At 36.2% G+C, this 15,707-nt stretch overlaps 1 protein-coding gene across 1 annotated transcript in view; it reads right to left on the reverse strand.

The window, feature by feature from the left end:
• Positions 1-15,707, reverse strand: part of LOC149559352 (uncharacterized) — a 128,695-nt gene that overhangs the window by 15,471 nt on the left and 97,517 nt on the right. The window contains 1 exon segment of the mRNA XM_089831365.1: positions 1,100-1,190. Coding sequence (XP_089687491.1) covers positions 1,100-1,190 — 91 coding nt within the window.

Here is a 15,707-nt window from a genome sequence, read left to right on the forward strand (position 1 = left end):
ATCTAAACCAGACTTGATAATGACATTTTATTGGTAGAGGTATAATCTTAACTATGGATAAGTTTCTTGTTTTAAATGAACTTAAGATTTCAGAACAAGATTTAGGAAAAACCCAAAAGGGGACACTCCATTTTTGTGTTTGCTTGGGTGAGACTAGGTATAGAACCCCTCCAAATTTTATCTTAAAAATTTAAATGAAAAATTCACAAATATTCAAGCACTACAATGTAAAAGTCACTTATTATTTAATAAAGCTTTTTATTTGTACTAGCCTTCTTTAAGTAAATAAATGTGTATGCACCTCATCGGACAAGACTATTACAGGCTATCGTTTGCCCTTGGCTTCCAATGTACAATGCATCTTTGTATGAAAAATCACTTATTGTTGTAAGTTCTTGTTTGCTATTTCAAATTTGGGTTCTACATGCAAATATTTCTTCTGTTAGATACAATCATTGGAAATCTCATCCTAGGGTACAATACTGTTCATAATGGTTATGCAACTATTTTCTTCTGCGTTCTCAAACTTTGTTGTTAGATTTAATTGAGGTGTATATCTGTTTCAGATAGTCTTAGATAGTCTCAAGTTAACATTAATTTAATTGGAATAAGATTTAGTAAGCAACATAACCATTTACAACTAAAAAAAAATTTTCAGCACAGACATCCTCATTCCAGAACATTATGCATATTGACTTCAAATTTGATACAAAAGTAAAATGTTACAGGAAATTATGTAATGGAGGTAACAGGCTAACCTCAAAGAAGAAAGAAATAATTAAAACATTGAAAGCATTATTAACTTCTTCTTGAAGTTACCTGTGCAGGTCTTAAATGTCAATCTATAATTTTTATAATAGTCTCGGGAATTTTCTTTCAATGTCTAGAACAAAATATAATAATGACAAATGCAAAGAATCTATATGATGCATTATGAGAGTTAGCTGCATCCTGCACTGGTCAAGAAATATGCATTGGCTTATTGTGCCTTGCATATTTCAACCTTGATATTAGTTCCATTACCATTCATAAACAACAGATATTTTAAATCTATAAAGACAACATAGTTCATTTGAACAGGAGCTAAAAAGAACATTACCTTCACCTCCAGATGTCTCTTTTAGTATCGCCGTATCTTTAATTTTATTTCTCTGCTTGATTACACTATTTGACTTCCCTCCATCTTTACACTGTGAAAAATGTACAACACTTTCTTCTTGCTCCATAAAACTCTTGTATTGGTCAATTCTATTTTTTACATGGGTGATACAAATTTGACCTTGGGTATGACTTGATTACATGTATGACTTGATTACATGACATAGGGCAGTTCACTCTCAATTTGAGAGATATGGAGATGAAGCTTCCGTCAGAGGGGAAGAACCATATACTTAAGGCCATTCATGATGATGGGTTTAGGATGATGTCTTGCAGACACATGGAGAGCTTGTCGAGACATGACCAGGTTGAGTGGGTAGCCTGTTGCACTTTAATGCCATCACAGGGGCAGCAAAAATCAGAATATCACCCAGACATATAGGACCTGAGAATCAAGAACTACAAGGTTTTTAGTGAAATACCACCAGATAGACCTCGAGATAGAGGTATTGAGCATATTATTGAGTTAGAGGAGGGTGTTAAACCCATCATGATTACACCCTACAGGCATCCAAAGAGATTGAAGGATGAGATCGAGAAAACCATCAAAGAACTACTGGCTATGGGGCACATTAGACCAAGTAAGTCACCTTTCACTTCTTCTGTAGTTTTGGTGGAGAAGGAGGATGGAACTCCTAGGATGTGCATAGATTATAGGGTCCTGAACAAGAAGACTATAAAAAATAGGTACCCCATCCCACAAATTGATGAGTTATTAGATGAGTTACATGGAGCATGTTTCTTCTCCAAAATTGATTTGAGATCAGGCTATCATCATATCCGAGTCCAGAGAGCAAGATATAGAGAAGATGACATTTAGATTTTATTGTGGCCATTTTGAGTCTGTAATTATGCCATTTGGGCTAACTAATGCTCCAGCTACTTTTCAATCCATAATGAACAGGGTTTTTCCGCATCAACTGAGGAAAATATTGTTAGTCTTCTTTGATGACATCTTGGTGTATAGTAGGACATGGGATGAGCATGTGTGGCACTTAGACACTGTGTTGAGCATTCTGAGCAGGGAGTCCTTGTATGCAAAGGAGTCCAAATGTGATTTGGGATTATCAAAGTTATTATATTTGGGTCACATTATTAGTGCTCAGGGAGTAGGCATAGATCTTGAAAAGATTTGTGCTATTATTAAGTTACCTACTCTAGTGAACCTGACACAATTGAGAGGATTTTTGGGGTTGTGTGGGTTCTACAAGAGGTTTGTTAGTGGATATTTCAGGCATGCAACACCCTTGATGGACTTGATGAGAAAGGGGGCTTTCTTATGGACTCTTGAGGCACAAGAGTGTTTTGATAAATTCAAGGAGTTCATGAATTCTTGTCCAGTGCTAGCATTACCAGATTTTAGCAAACCTTTTGAGTTGCATCGTGATGCATCTGGTGAAGGTGTTGGAGGGTGCTTATACAGGAGAAGCACCCGATTGCTTATGAGAGTAGGAAGCTCAGGGGGGCTGAGAGGAGCTTCAGGATTTATGATAAGAAAATGTTGGCCATAATGCATGCTTTGGCCAAATTTAGGTAGTATTCAGTGGGTAGCAAATTCAACATAAAAACTGACCACAATAGCCTGAAACATTTCCTGGGGCAGTGAGATCTTAACGACAAGAAACAAAAACAGGTAAGTAAATTACAAGCATATGATTTTAATATTGCCAATTTCAAGGGGACACAAAATGTAGTTGCAAATGCCTTGTCACAAAGACCCCACTTGAGCTTTATGACCGATATATCAAAGGATTGGAGACATTTGATCCTTGTAGAGTATGCAAAGGGTACATGAGCATCGAGATTCATAGATGGATTGATCCAGAATAGTGATTTCACCCTTGTGAATGACATCATCATTTACAAAGGGTGCATTTATTTGGTGCCAGGGTCAAAGGTGAAGAGGATGGTGTTGAGAGTTTATATTGACTCACCTATGGTAGGACATCCAATTTTTTACAAAACCTCCTGGTAGATTCATGAGCATTTTTCTTGGAAAGGGCTTAAAGACGAGCTGTTGCAATACTTGCCAGCATAATAAACAAGAGCACTCTTATCCAACCGGCTTATTTAAGCCACTTCTAGTTCTTGACAAGAAGTAGGAATGTTTATCCATGAACTTCATCATAGGATTGTCGAGAGCCCAGGGTAGAGACTGTATATATGTTGTCGTTGATCAGCTTACAAAGTTTGCCCACTTCTTCCCAATCAACACTACATACACTGCTACACAGGTGGCAAATTTATTCTTCAAAGAGTTATTTAGGTTGCATGGTTTACCTCGAAGCATTGTCAACAATAGGGATAGCAGGTTTATGAGTCACTTCTAGCAAGAGTTGTTCAAATTGTGAGGGACATAACTCACTCCGAGTACTAGCTAGCACCCCCAGATAGATGGTCAAATAGACATAGTGAACAAAGGGGTGGAGAGATACCTCAAGAATTACATAGCAGGACAACATAAGGCTTGGGTTAAGTGGATATATCTATGTGAATACTGTTATAATTCTACTTATCACATGTCTATCTAGATGTCACCATTCATGGCATTATATGGATATGAGGCACCCAGTTTCATGGATTTGTTTTTATTAGATAGTATAGTGCCCAGTGATGGAGACTTATTAAAGGAAAGCTAGGACATTGTGAAGGCTCTTAAGGATAATATCACTAAAGCACAGAATCAACAGAAGCGATATGCTGATCAGAAGCGGACTAAGTGGACTTTTGAGGTAGGTGATATGGTGTATTTGATGCTATAACCTTACCGCCAGTCCACCCTCAAGAAGAGTGGTGCTGAAAAAATTAAGTCATGTTATTATAGGCCTTTTAGGGTGATTAGGAGAGTTCGGAGAGGTGGCTTACGAGTTGGATTTGCTGGCAAAGAGCAAAGTCCATAATATGTTTCATGTGTCACGTCTCAAAAAGGCATTAGGACGTCAGATTGTTCCTTCTCCAGTGTTTCCACCCTTGGACGATGAGGGGAAATTGGTTTTAGTACCAAAGGCTATCATTGAGTTTAGGAAGAGGAATTTGAGGAGACGTACTATCAGGGAGTATTTGGTGAAGTGGAAGGACTTGCTAGTCGAGGATGCCACTTGGGAGAGTGAAGAAATTTTGCAACATCTAGAGTTGAGATTGCTTAGGGACAAGCAATTTCAAGAAGGGCGGACTATAATGTCCCCTTCTTTTTAGCATCTCAGTGGAGTTCTTAGCCTTTACATTCTCTGAAGGTTAAGTGGAGAAATAAAGAGAAATTGATTAAATTAATTTCTTATAAAGTCATTAAATAAATAAAAATTAAAAGGTGACTTTATATTTAATTAATTTAATTTTCTAGAAGCACGACTAATTACTATGTTGGAAAGCGGGAAGCTTCTAGAGAGTGAAGGTTTCTAAAAGTACAACTAATTATTGCCTTGGAAAGGGGGAAGCTTCTAGAGAGTGCAATTCAATAATATTTTATTTCCTTCTAGAAGGGTGAGGGAAAAGAATAAATAGAGGTGAAAGCTTTAGTGCTAGACATCTGATTATTGTCAATTGCATTTGATATAAACTTGGGAGAAGAAACTAAGGGTTTCTAATTTCAGTTAGCTATTGGAGAGCATCAATTCTTCAGTGTTGCAACCTTTTGAGGTGGTGAAATATCCACTGAATTTGGCATTCAAGAGAGCTTCATTCTAGAGTTCTATTTGTGCTTAAATTGGAGAATACATTTATTATTAGGTTGCGCTTGCAGCTATTAGTAGTTAGCATTGTAATTTTAGGCATATAATTTTGTTGTTGTAAGTGATAATTCAGAATCAGATTTGGCATTATGGTAGTCATTATTGTAAGCCCATTTGTCTTGGCAAACTCATAGCAACATTTTACATGGGAATGAATTCAATAAAGGAGATATATGTTGCATACTATTTGTTTGATGAAATGTCCATCTAATAGTATATATGATCACCATAATAGTTGTTTGCCAATTGTCTATCAAAATGTCAGTTGGCTGTAGGTATGCATTCCATATCTAGTTTCCATGTATATGCATTTAAAAAATACCAAAAAGAACTACACTTGCATATTAATTCATTGTAAGAGCATCGTAATATAATTTGCGAGCATTCTAAATTTTTTAGCATCATTCAAACTATATCAAAAAATCTAAAACACGAAAAATCAGAAAAGAGAAAGGCATCATACAAGTGTTTGACAATAGTCCTTGAGCTAAAATGAGTCAATTTGGGCAAGGGATATTACACTTAGGGTGGTTAAAGGCTAACTATGAGAGTGAGAGATCTCTCCTACTCTTTGAGCTCAACTCAAACTTGAGAGGGTGTTCCTAGAGCTATGCATTAATAAACATTCAAATAAAATATAATGAAAATCAGATATAACTCATAGAAGCTATACACAAATGTAAAGTTAATGCCATAACTGCCAGTAGGTTAAGCTTAACTAGCCGCAAAAAAGATCTTGATGGCTACTTAATAATTTGCACATGCATCTAATAGAAAATGACAGTGTTACAATTTCTTGAGTTGCAGTTATAATTTCATAGGCATTGGCAAAATGTGAAGATGTTGAAACGGTTCACAAAACATGTTTATGTAACATTTTATTTTACTTAAATTTTATCCTTGGTTTGCAAAAATGAACGAAAACAACCACCATTTATCTACTTCCGCTTCCTATACTGTAACCAGTTATTGATGATTTTGAATGTATGTGAAAGGTCTTAATCTTTAAAACCTGATTGTAACTCGTTATTGATGATATAGTGTAAACATATCTACTTAAAGATCCTTCATCAAACTCAAAACATTCTTTGAAGCTCAGTACTGACACTCTACTGCCAAAACCCTATAACTAACAGTGAAAAGTGGTGGTCCCAATTTGCAATGGTACAATGGCGTAACACACGTCACATGTAAAGAAAAATTTGAAAGTAGAGGACATTTGATTTTACAATGGGTTGAAAAGAAAATAAATAAAGGTTCTCCCATTGAAAGGTATGAAAGTGATTTTTCGGCCCTAGGTCTAGAATATTGTATTCAATAGAATATGAAGGAACTATAGTTTATGTCCTACACCACTCTTGTATTAAAAATTGTTGAAAAAGTCTCAATTGTATACCACAAAAATAAAAGCACTATCATAAGATCTAATAGTTGCTTTGGTGGATAGCCAACTGATCCTCAGCATTTGGCCAAGCAATCCACTATGAATACACCCTTCATATGGTGGAAATTGTTTTTCTCTTTAATGGATATCTATGCCACACTCAACCGAAGCTCACTTCTTACATTATATGGTCTAGTCCTCCAACTAGAATTCAATATACTGCTACGCTCCTGTTCAAATTTCATTTTCTTGAATTGTTTGAGTCACTTGTTACCACTTTGCACTCCTTTAGTCCTAGGAACACACAAGCCACGAATGACATATATGGCACCATTGCACTATTGCAATTATTTTGGTATAAAGACAAAGTTCTGGTGTACAACTGGTTGTGCATTGAACAAAGATTGCTGCAATAGCACAATCAACTTCAGAATCATGCAAGAAGAGGATCTTCAATCAATTGTTTTGGAAGTCATGCCATGGAATATTCTAGTTTCACCCCCATCTACAATCCACAAGAATTCATTAAGTTGCATAGCCACTGGAAAATATTTTCCCTCTACCCTAACCAACGTTCTCAATGTGATGATCATCAATGTGTAATTGGTAAGCTCTACCTTCTACTTCCAACAAAGTAACACATTAGAAGTTTAGCATTCCAAGAATCTGCATTAGTATTTTGTTGAGAAAAAGTTAGGCTTTGATTATGTTGTTAATGCCACCGAAAAATATTGATAGCTTCACTAATATACATGATCTGAATAATATTACTCTCTCTTTATCCACTTAGATTCCGCCTTTTCTTTTTCAAGGGAATGATGTCACTCTAGCTTGATTTGATGTCATGTTAGTCTTTTTGTGTCCAACTATCTATTAGTCTTTTTGTGTCCAACTATGTTTTAGTCTTTTTGTGTCCAACTATGTCTTAATCACTTCTGAGCTTGTGCATGGTTGTCAGAAATTAGTTGTTACTGGTTATCAACACCTGTATTTTTTTTGGCAATTGTCAAATACTTTACATGTACTTCTAGTAGGTAGTCCAATTGGACACACGATCCTCCCTAATCTAAATTTGGATTCTATGTGCACAGACTTGAAACATTGTGTGCAAACTTGATCACATCATTAGTTTTGTGCCCTAAGTTTTTGCTGAGTAAACTCATGACTTTCTGTCAGCAAGTTTCTGGTGAGTGTGCCCAAAATTTGTGGAAAATACTTGCAAGGTACTAAAGCCGGTCACTGCAACTTGTGCTACAAATCAAAAATGTTTTCTTTTGGCTTGACAGACATTTTTTTTTCCATTTAAATATTTATGTAAATGGTGTGCACCATAAAGCTCTGTGTGGTTTTGAAGGTCTTCACTTGGGCTTGGTGGCAGAGGCATCACCCCTTGATCCTGCTATATATCACAATAGGCAACTAGCTAGGTGTGAAACCCCCAAAGCCCACTAGAGCTGCTCATACGCCCATTAAGAGTATTTCCCTCAAATACCCGACTAGAAGTGCTGCCCCTTAACACCAAAAGGGGCATTGTCCCCAGACTCCCCACTAAACTCGGTTGATATATTTTGTAGCTCTATTTTGCCTAAAAAAATTCCACAATAAAAAATGAAAAACTAAATCACATTTAAGTTGGCCAGATTTTTCCAAGTTAATAAATTTTGGCCTGGAGCACAAGTTGAGTCCAAGTTTACATAATATGCCTTGAATAAGGCAAATAATAATCTCCATTTACAATTACAATAATCTTAATATTATAAATTATTAAGAATTAAAAAATAATATTAAAATATGATAGTGTATAATTATGATGTAGGCATTTCTAATCGAAAATACTTCCATATGTTTATTGTGATCAATGGTTCCAAGTGGTTGGAAAGCTAAAGATTGACATTGGGAGATTGTTAGCCATCTATCATGTACTATAGAACAAAATGCAAATGTTGAATAGTTATCAAATTATCGTTGCCCAAACAAGTGGTGTGCAGATTTGACTTTGCAGAGTTGGTTCATTAATTTTTACATTGTGCAGATTCATAAGTAATTTCATTGTGATTCCTTACTAGTTGTGTCCTCCCTCTAAATGTCCCATCCCACATTGTTCAAGGCAATGAAGTGGTCGATAATTAAATCCTTTAAAACTTTATGAGACATCATCTCATTATTAATGTTGTATACATTGGAAATAATTGATAGTAAGATTTCTTGATATCGATACAACCATGATGCACTAGTTGAATAGCATTCCTCCATGTCATACAAATTTTCATCTGCTAATGACCTCTTTCTTTTGTGACGCAACACAAGGCAGGAGAATCCCCAAGGAGATGTCCTAGCCCCCAACAATATAACCACACAGTGGAAACACAATAGTAAGAAGCAACAATGTAAGATCTGATACCAATTTACAATAATTTGTTCATAAATTATAACTGACTACATGCAATATGCTCGGTTGTAAGGCCTTTCGGGTTAGGTCCAAATACAAACAAAAATTACAAAATTAGTTCTGCAAGATCTGACAAGATCCAACTTACAAAACAATCTCAGCCAGTCTAGATACACAAGTGGATAAGAACACCGAGAAAAATCCAGACTTGTACCCGCAAGTCCACCAAGAGATCCTCTAGTTCCTAAGCTGCAGCTCTAGCTCTTCAAATTCGCATCTATCCTTCATTTCATCCCCACTGAATGACTAAAAGACTCCACAAGACCCCGAATTATACCAATCTAAGCCACAAGTCAGCCCAAAACACAAATTAAATATATATACATAAATTAAATGCCACAAGTTGGCCTGCAACAATAATTAAATGTCCAAAAATTGATATTCGAACAAAATTGTGATATCTCCGAGCTTTGATTGAATTAGAATGCATGCTTTGAACTGTAGGTAGTAATTTAAGTCCTTTACAACCCCTTAGTGTGCAAGGGTTGATTCTCCAAGGAAAAGTGTACATCCATCCTGAAAGTCATGCATAGAAACCCTTCGCGTAGTTTGTCAAAAATTGATACTCTAGGAGAATTACCATATCTCCCAACTTATGATGAATTAGAGCTTGCGCCTTGGACCATAGAGAGTAATCTATGCCCTTTTAAATCCTTGAAGCATGCAACCTCTTATTCATTAAGGATAATTAGTTATAGGTCCTGCAACAGGCACCCACAAACTAGAAAAATACAGTTCCAACAGCAAGGTAAAAATAGTTCAAACTTCAACTCAATCCATCCAATCTATATGCAATCATGAGAAAAGGTTCCCCAATGTGTCTCCAACACATCCCAAATCATGAAATCATAGCTCCACCAAAATCCAAGATCGATGCTCCTCAATACTTAACCAAAATCCCTCCAAACATGCAAGATTGCAAGCAAGCCTAGGATGCTCCTGCATCAGACACCCCAAGTTCAAAAATATGTTCTAGTAACTGGAAGAACATCTTTTGAGATTGAACAAATAATTCCCAAACTGGTTCTTCACATACATGTCCTCCAAGTCTTCAACTTGCACATTCTTTCCCTTATTTTTCTTTTTCTTCTTCACATCCACCACATGTGTTCCATAGGTCTGCTTCCAACATTCTCAAAATTTGCCAACTCAACTCGGCTGCCAATACTCAGGTTCCTCCTATCAAGCTCTTCATTCTACAAAGGAATAAGGGAAAACTTCCTACCACCTTTCTCAACAGTAAACACATTCCTAACACAATCATGCACAACCCTGCAATCATACTGCCAAGGTCTACAAAGTAACTATTCATGTTTACAATATCACACAACACTTGATCCTTATACTGCCCAATCTATAAATCAACAAGGCATTGCTCCCTCAGTTCCAAAGCATGCTCACCTTGTAACTAGCCAATCCTATAAGGATAAGGATGTCTTATTCTCTTCAAACCAAGTTTCTGAACCATCTCTTTAGCAACAAGGTTATCAATACTACCACCATCTATAATCACCTTGGAAATTTTGCCACTAGACTACAACAAGTCCTAAACAAACTAGTCCTCTAACAAGAATCCAATGTCCTCTCACCAACCAATACTTGTTGAGCTAGAAAACTCTCTCCTTTCTTAGGTTGACTATCTTGGACTGCAACCTCATTCACAACAACAATTGTCCTTCCAATCAGACATTCAAAAGATCTATGCCCTTCTTGACCACACTTGAAACAATTACCTCTGAACCCACCTCCACCTATCCTCCTTTTTTGTTCAATAGGTTCTGATTCATCTTTTGCTTTCAATTTAGCTTGTGCTGAGTTGTCCTGCTTCTCCTTCCCTTAGGAACTACCTTGATTCTTCCTCTTTAGCTTCTCCTCTGCTCTCAAAGCATACTAATAAGCATCCTCAACTGAAGAAATATTCAGCATACCAACCTCATCCTAAATATTGAATCTCAAACCATCAATATACCGAGCTACCTTCTCTTTTGACAATTCTTTATGCCTAGACCGAATAGTCAACTTGTAGAACTCCTCGGTATAATCTTTCACAGTCATATCTTTCTGCTTCAAATTCAACAACTTCTTAAACAACTCAAGTTCATAATTAGCAAGAATGGACTTTTCCTTCAACTTAGTCACCATCAACCTCCATCTAGTGATCTTCATTTCACCTTTCTCTGCTCTATCTCTTTGTAGTTCTTTCCACCAAAGAGCAACATGTCCCTTTAGCTTAGTTTGTGCTAACCTTACTCTGAGTGGATCCTCAATATCCTAAAGCTCAAAGTAGTCTTCCAATTCACCAATCTAATCAATCAGGTCTTCAAGATTCAAAGTACCTAAGAAATTAGAAACCTCCATCTTATGCTTCAGCTTCAATTGAGATCCAGGTTGAGCAAATTGACTAGCCCTAATTCCAATAGGTCTCTCCACATGATCATTTCTGCCCTCACTACTCGATCCAGCAACTTCAAAGTCTTCAAAAACTTCTTCATAACTACCTTCAATACCAACATGCCTAGGTACACCACCTAAAGCACTTACAATTTTAGCAATCATGTCACTCTTCATCAATGTTATCTAAGATCTGAAACTGGCTTTAACCTCCTCCATCTTAGATACAAAATCTGCTTTAACCTTCTCTAAGATTCATCCTTCTATAGCATCACTAAGATCATCAATTTCCCTAGGCTCCAATCTTATTGGAGGCATCTTCCAAAATTTTAGCAAACCCTAAGAAAAAAATCCATTAATCTAAAAGATTAATTAGCCACAAGATCAACCTTCCTTGTAGATCCTTGTGTAAACTGCCTCAACCTTGGCGATCTGTCAACACACTCAAGAACAACCTTCGCTTTGATACCACCTAATGCAGTGCAAGGTAGGAGAATCCCCAAAGAGATGTCATATCCCCCATCAATACAACCACACAATGGAAACACAACAGCAAGAAGCAACAATGCAAGATTTGATACCAAATTACAATAATTTGTTCATAAAATATAACTGATTACATGCAATATGCCCGCGTGTAAGGTCTTTTGAGTTAGGGCCAAATAAAAATAAAAATTAAAAAATTAGTTATACAAGATCCAACAAGATCTATTACAAACTAATCTCAGCTAGTCCAGATACACAACTAGATAAGAACACCAAGAAGAATCCACACTTGAACCCGTAGGTCCACCAAGAGATCCTCTAGTTCCTAAGTCACAGCTCTAGCTCTTCAAATTCTCATCTATCCTTCATTCCATCCCCACTGAAGGACTAAAAGACTCCGCAAGACCCTTGATTATACCAATCTAAGCCACAAGTCATCCTAGAACACAAATTAAATACAAATCGCCACAAGTTTGCTTGCAACAACAATTAAATGTCCAAAAATTGATATCCAAGAAAAATTGCAATATTTCCTAGCTCCTATTGAATTAGAAATCATTCTTTGAATCACAGGTAGTAATTTAGGTCCTCTAAAAATAATTAAATGCATAAAGGCTGATTCCCAAAGGAAAAGTGTGTATCCATCTTGAAAGTCATGCACAAAAACCCGTCACACAGTCTGTCAGAAATTGATACTTTAGGAGAATTTCCATATCTCCCAAATTATAATGAATTAGAACTTTTTCCTTGGATCATAGATATTTATATATGTACTCTTAAATCCTTGAAGATTTTAGACTCTCATTCATTAAGGATAATTAGTTATATGGCCTGCAACAGGCACCTAGAAACCAGAAAAACACAGTTCCAGCAGCAAGGTAAAAACAGTTCAAACTTCAACTCAATACATCCAATCTCAATGATATCATGAGGAAAGGTTCTCCAATGTGTCTCCAACACATCCCAAACCATGAAAGGATATCTTCATTAGAATCCAAGCTTGATGCTCCTCAATACTTAACCAAAATCCCTCCAAACATGCAAGATTGCAAGCAAGCCTAAGATGCTCCTACATCATTTTGTGTCTTCCATTTATGGAAAAAAAACCATACTCATCCAACCTTGAAATAGGCCTTTCTAGCTGCATTGAATGGTGAAGAAATGAAGAGAAATGTACCTTTTGTTGGAATTCTTTAGATTATGCAATCACTTGAACTTGTAGTTTACTGTCAAATCAATTTGCAGAAATGTAAACATGAAACATAACATATTCAATAACAAATTTGACACAATGATTTAATTTGGAAACCCAATTTGGAAAAAACTAGTAGTAACATGCTACTCATTCTCACTCTTCCAAAGTGATGCCCTATGAAAGGCCAACCCTATTAAAAGTTACAATGTACACTGTTAAATGTGACCTGATTAAAGGATTTCAATCACCCTATTAGGAGTGAGCCTTGCCATATCCATAAAATATTTTCATCACGCATGCATCCATTAGATTATGCAATCACTTAAACTTGTAGGTTACTATCAAATCAATTTTTAGAAATGTAAACATGAAACATAATAGATTTAATAACACATTTGACACAATGATTTAATGTGGAAACTATTGGTCAATTTGCCCTCTCGCCAAAATCACTACATTTGAATTCAAAAGATAAATGGTCACTTCTTGTGCTTTTAATATTAAAAATAAAACCATGGAATATAATATCATATGGTCAGAAGCTGGAAGTCAATGGGCCTATGATGCTACAAAGTGAAGAGGTTCATAAGATTGGGGAGTCAAAATTATGAAGATGAGATGCTACGATAGGGAGTCCATCGTAAGATCATAATAGCCAAGGTCATTGTAGAATCAGTAAAGTAAAACATAAGGTTTACGATATTATGATGTGGTGTAATATTGTAAAGTAAAGAAAGGGTCTTCTGATAATATGATATGGCATAGCATCAGGAGGGAAGGTTAAAAGGTTCACGATGCTATGATGTGATTAGGAGATCCTAGGGAAAATCTTCAAAGGTTCTGATGTTACATCGTGCTCGTAAGGTTGGGATGTCATATGATCAGAGGGTCATAGCATCGAAAAAGGAGATAGAAAAGCTTAAACACTAGTCGAGTGGTTGGAAGCCCTAAAGGGGTCATCTCTGATATTATGACAATGCTTTTATCATAGCATCGAGAAGGAGAAAAATTAGTGTTACAATGTTACAAAGTGGAGGATGTCATAGGATCGTGGAAGGAAAAAGATTGAGATTCGATGCTATAGAGGTCAAAGGATGTTTTCAGATCTAGATGTCGTAAGATCAAGGATGTCATAAGATCATAAGGCCAAAGATGAAGACATGATATCTTACGATGAAGCCAGATTTCATAAGGTCATAAAGGGAATTTCGTTGGGTTCTAACCTTACGCTGAGAACATGTGGGGTCCACTCTTCTAAAGGGTGTGAGGTGGGTATTGAGATGGATAAGTTGATATGGTCAACTATGCTGAGACTTTTCTGGGGTGGCAAAATGAAATAGGATTATTGGCCCACGTGGCCCATCTTGATTGCAAAATTCAATTGAATTTTTGACTTTGTTGATTTGTCGAGCCAGAAGCGAGAAAGGTAGGGTTTCTTGCATGATTCAATCTTCATGATTGATTTCAACCACTCTCCAATGAATATTGTGCCCAATGAATGAGGGAAAACACTCCATCATCTCTGGTTTTATCCATCTACTTGGTTAGAGTGATTTAATGGCATCGGTTCTATCTTCTCAAGGCTTAGTTTCGTAAAATATTGGATTTCATTATATTTGAATTTGTACCAGGATTAGATTTTCTCTAGATCTGCATGATTGTTCTCTGCAATCTTAAATGGTAGTGGTTGAGTTTAGTTTAGGATAGAAAAAATCTCAGTTATGCCTAAGCTATAAAGGCAAATTTTGTAATCTTTGTAAGTTGTTGATCTTTTTTCTGAATTCTCTAGTATTGCTTCATGTGTACTATTGTAATTTCTCATGCCTTTGAACCATTGTAATCCTCTGCTAAGTCTCTTTTAGCCATTAACACATTGTGCAAGGTTCTTTGCCTCTAATTAATGTTTTGTCTATGTTTATTAATTTGAATGATTGTATCTACTTTGACATTTGAATGATATTAAGTGGAGTTCTTCCTATACCATTCTTTTGTTTTCTGATTTACATGTAATTGTTGAATTAAGCAAGGTCTAAATCTATATTCTTTGAGGCTAGAACTAGTTGATTGTGCATTCATGTGCAAAGATGAGTTCAAACACTCTATTTTGGTGTATCACCTCTTTAGGTTAGAATAGGTAGATTGCTTTCATGCATTCCTTCTCCCTTTTCCTCTCCAAGTGTAGTTATGTGCACCTTGATAACAAAGGAAGTCAACCTTCTCCAGAGATTCAACCTCATAGTTCAAGTCCCACAACTTGGAGGTTGTTTCCATGTTTCACAAGGTTGTCCTTAGGTAAAAACTTTGGACAAGGGTGCAAACTTTTGTGACAATAAAAATTCTATTTGAAAAAAACCAACGGTAACATGCTACTCATTCTCACTCTTCTAAAGTGATGTTCTATGAAAGGCCAACCATGTTAAAGGTTACACTGCACATTGTTAAATGTGACATGGTTAAAAGATTTCAATCACCTTATTTGGAGTGAGCCTTGTTAGAGGACTTTAGATCATTCACTTGGAATGTCACTTGTTAAAGGATTTACAAATGAGTGGTAGGTCAACCTTAATCCAAAGGATTTACCCTAGACTGATACAATGATTGGAGAGTAGCAATAAGGCTTGATCTGACAACAACTTAAAACTTTATTTTCAGATTATGGATCTCTATTTTAGCCCTCTATTTTGCCTAGCTTTCACACTTTTCAACTCTAATAGCTTGTTCACCCTTCAAGCATCCATACCCTTAAGCCTTCTTGCTTTGTTTGCCAATGCAGTCTCTTCTCTTAGGTCACTGAATGAAGCAAATACCCTAGACTTCTTGTCTTCCTTAGGTTCTCGCAAATGACAACCTTTTCTTCTAACCAACCATCTCTATAAATAGAGAATTAAGATATTTTTTTGTTCAAGCTCCATTGTC

The sequence above is a fragment of the Cupressus sempervirens genome, chromosome 5 (assembly GCF_028749045.1).
Source record: "Cupressus sempervirens isolate cs-2001-9-10 chromosome 5, ASM2874904v1, whole genome shotgun sequence".
Lineage (NCBI taxonomy): Eukaryota > Viridiplantae > Streptophyta > Pinopsida > Cupressales > Cupressaceae > Cupressus > Cupressus sempervirens.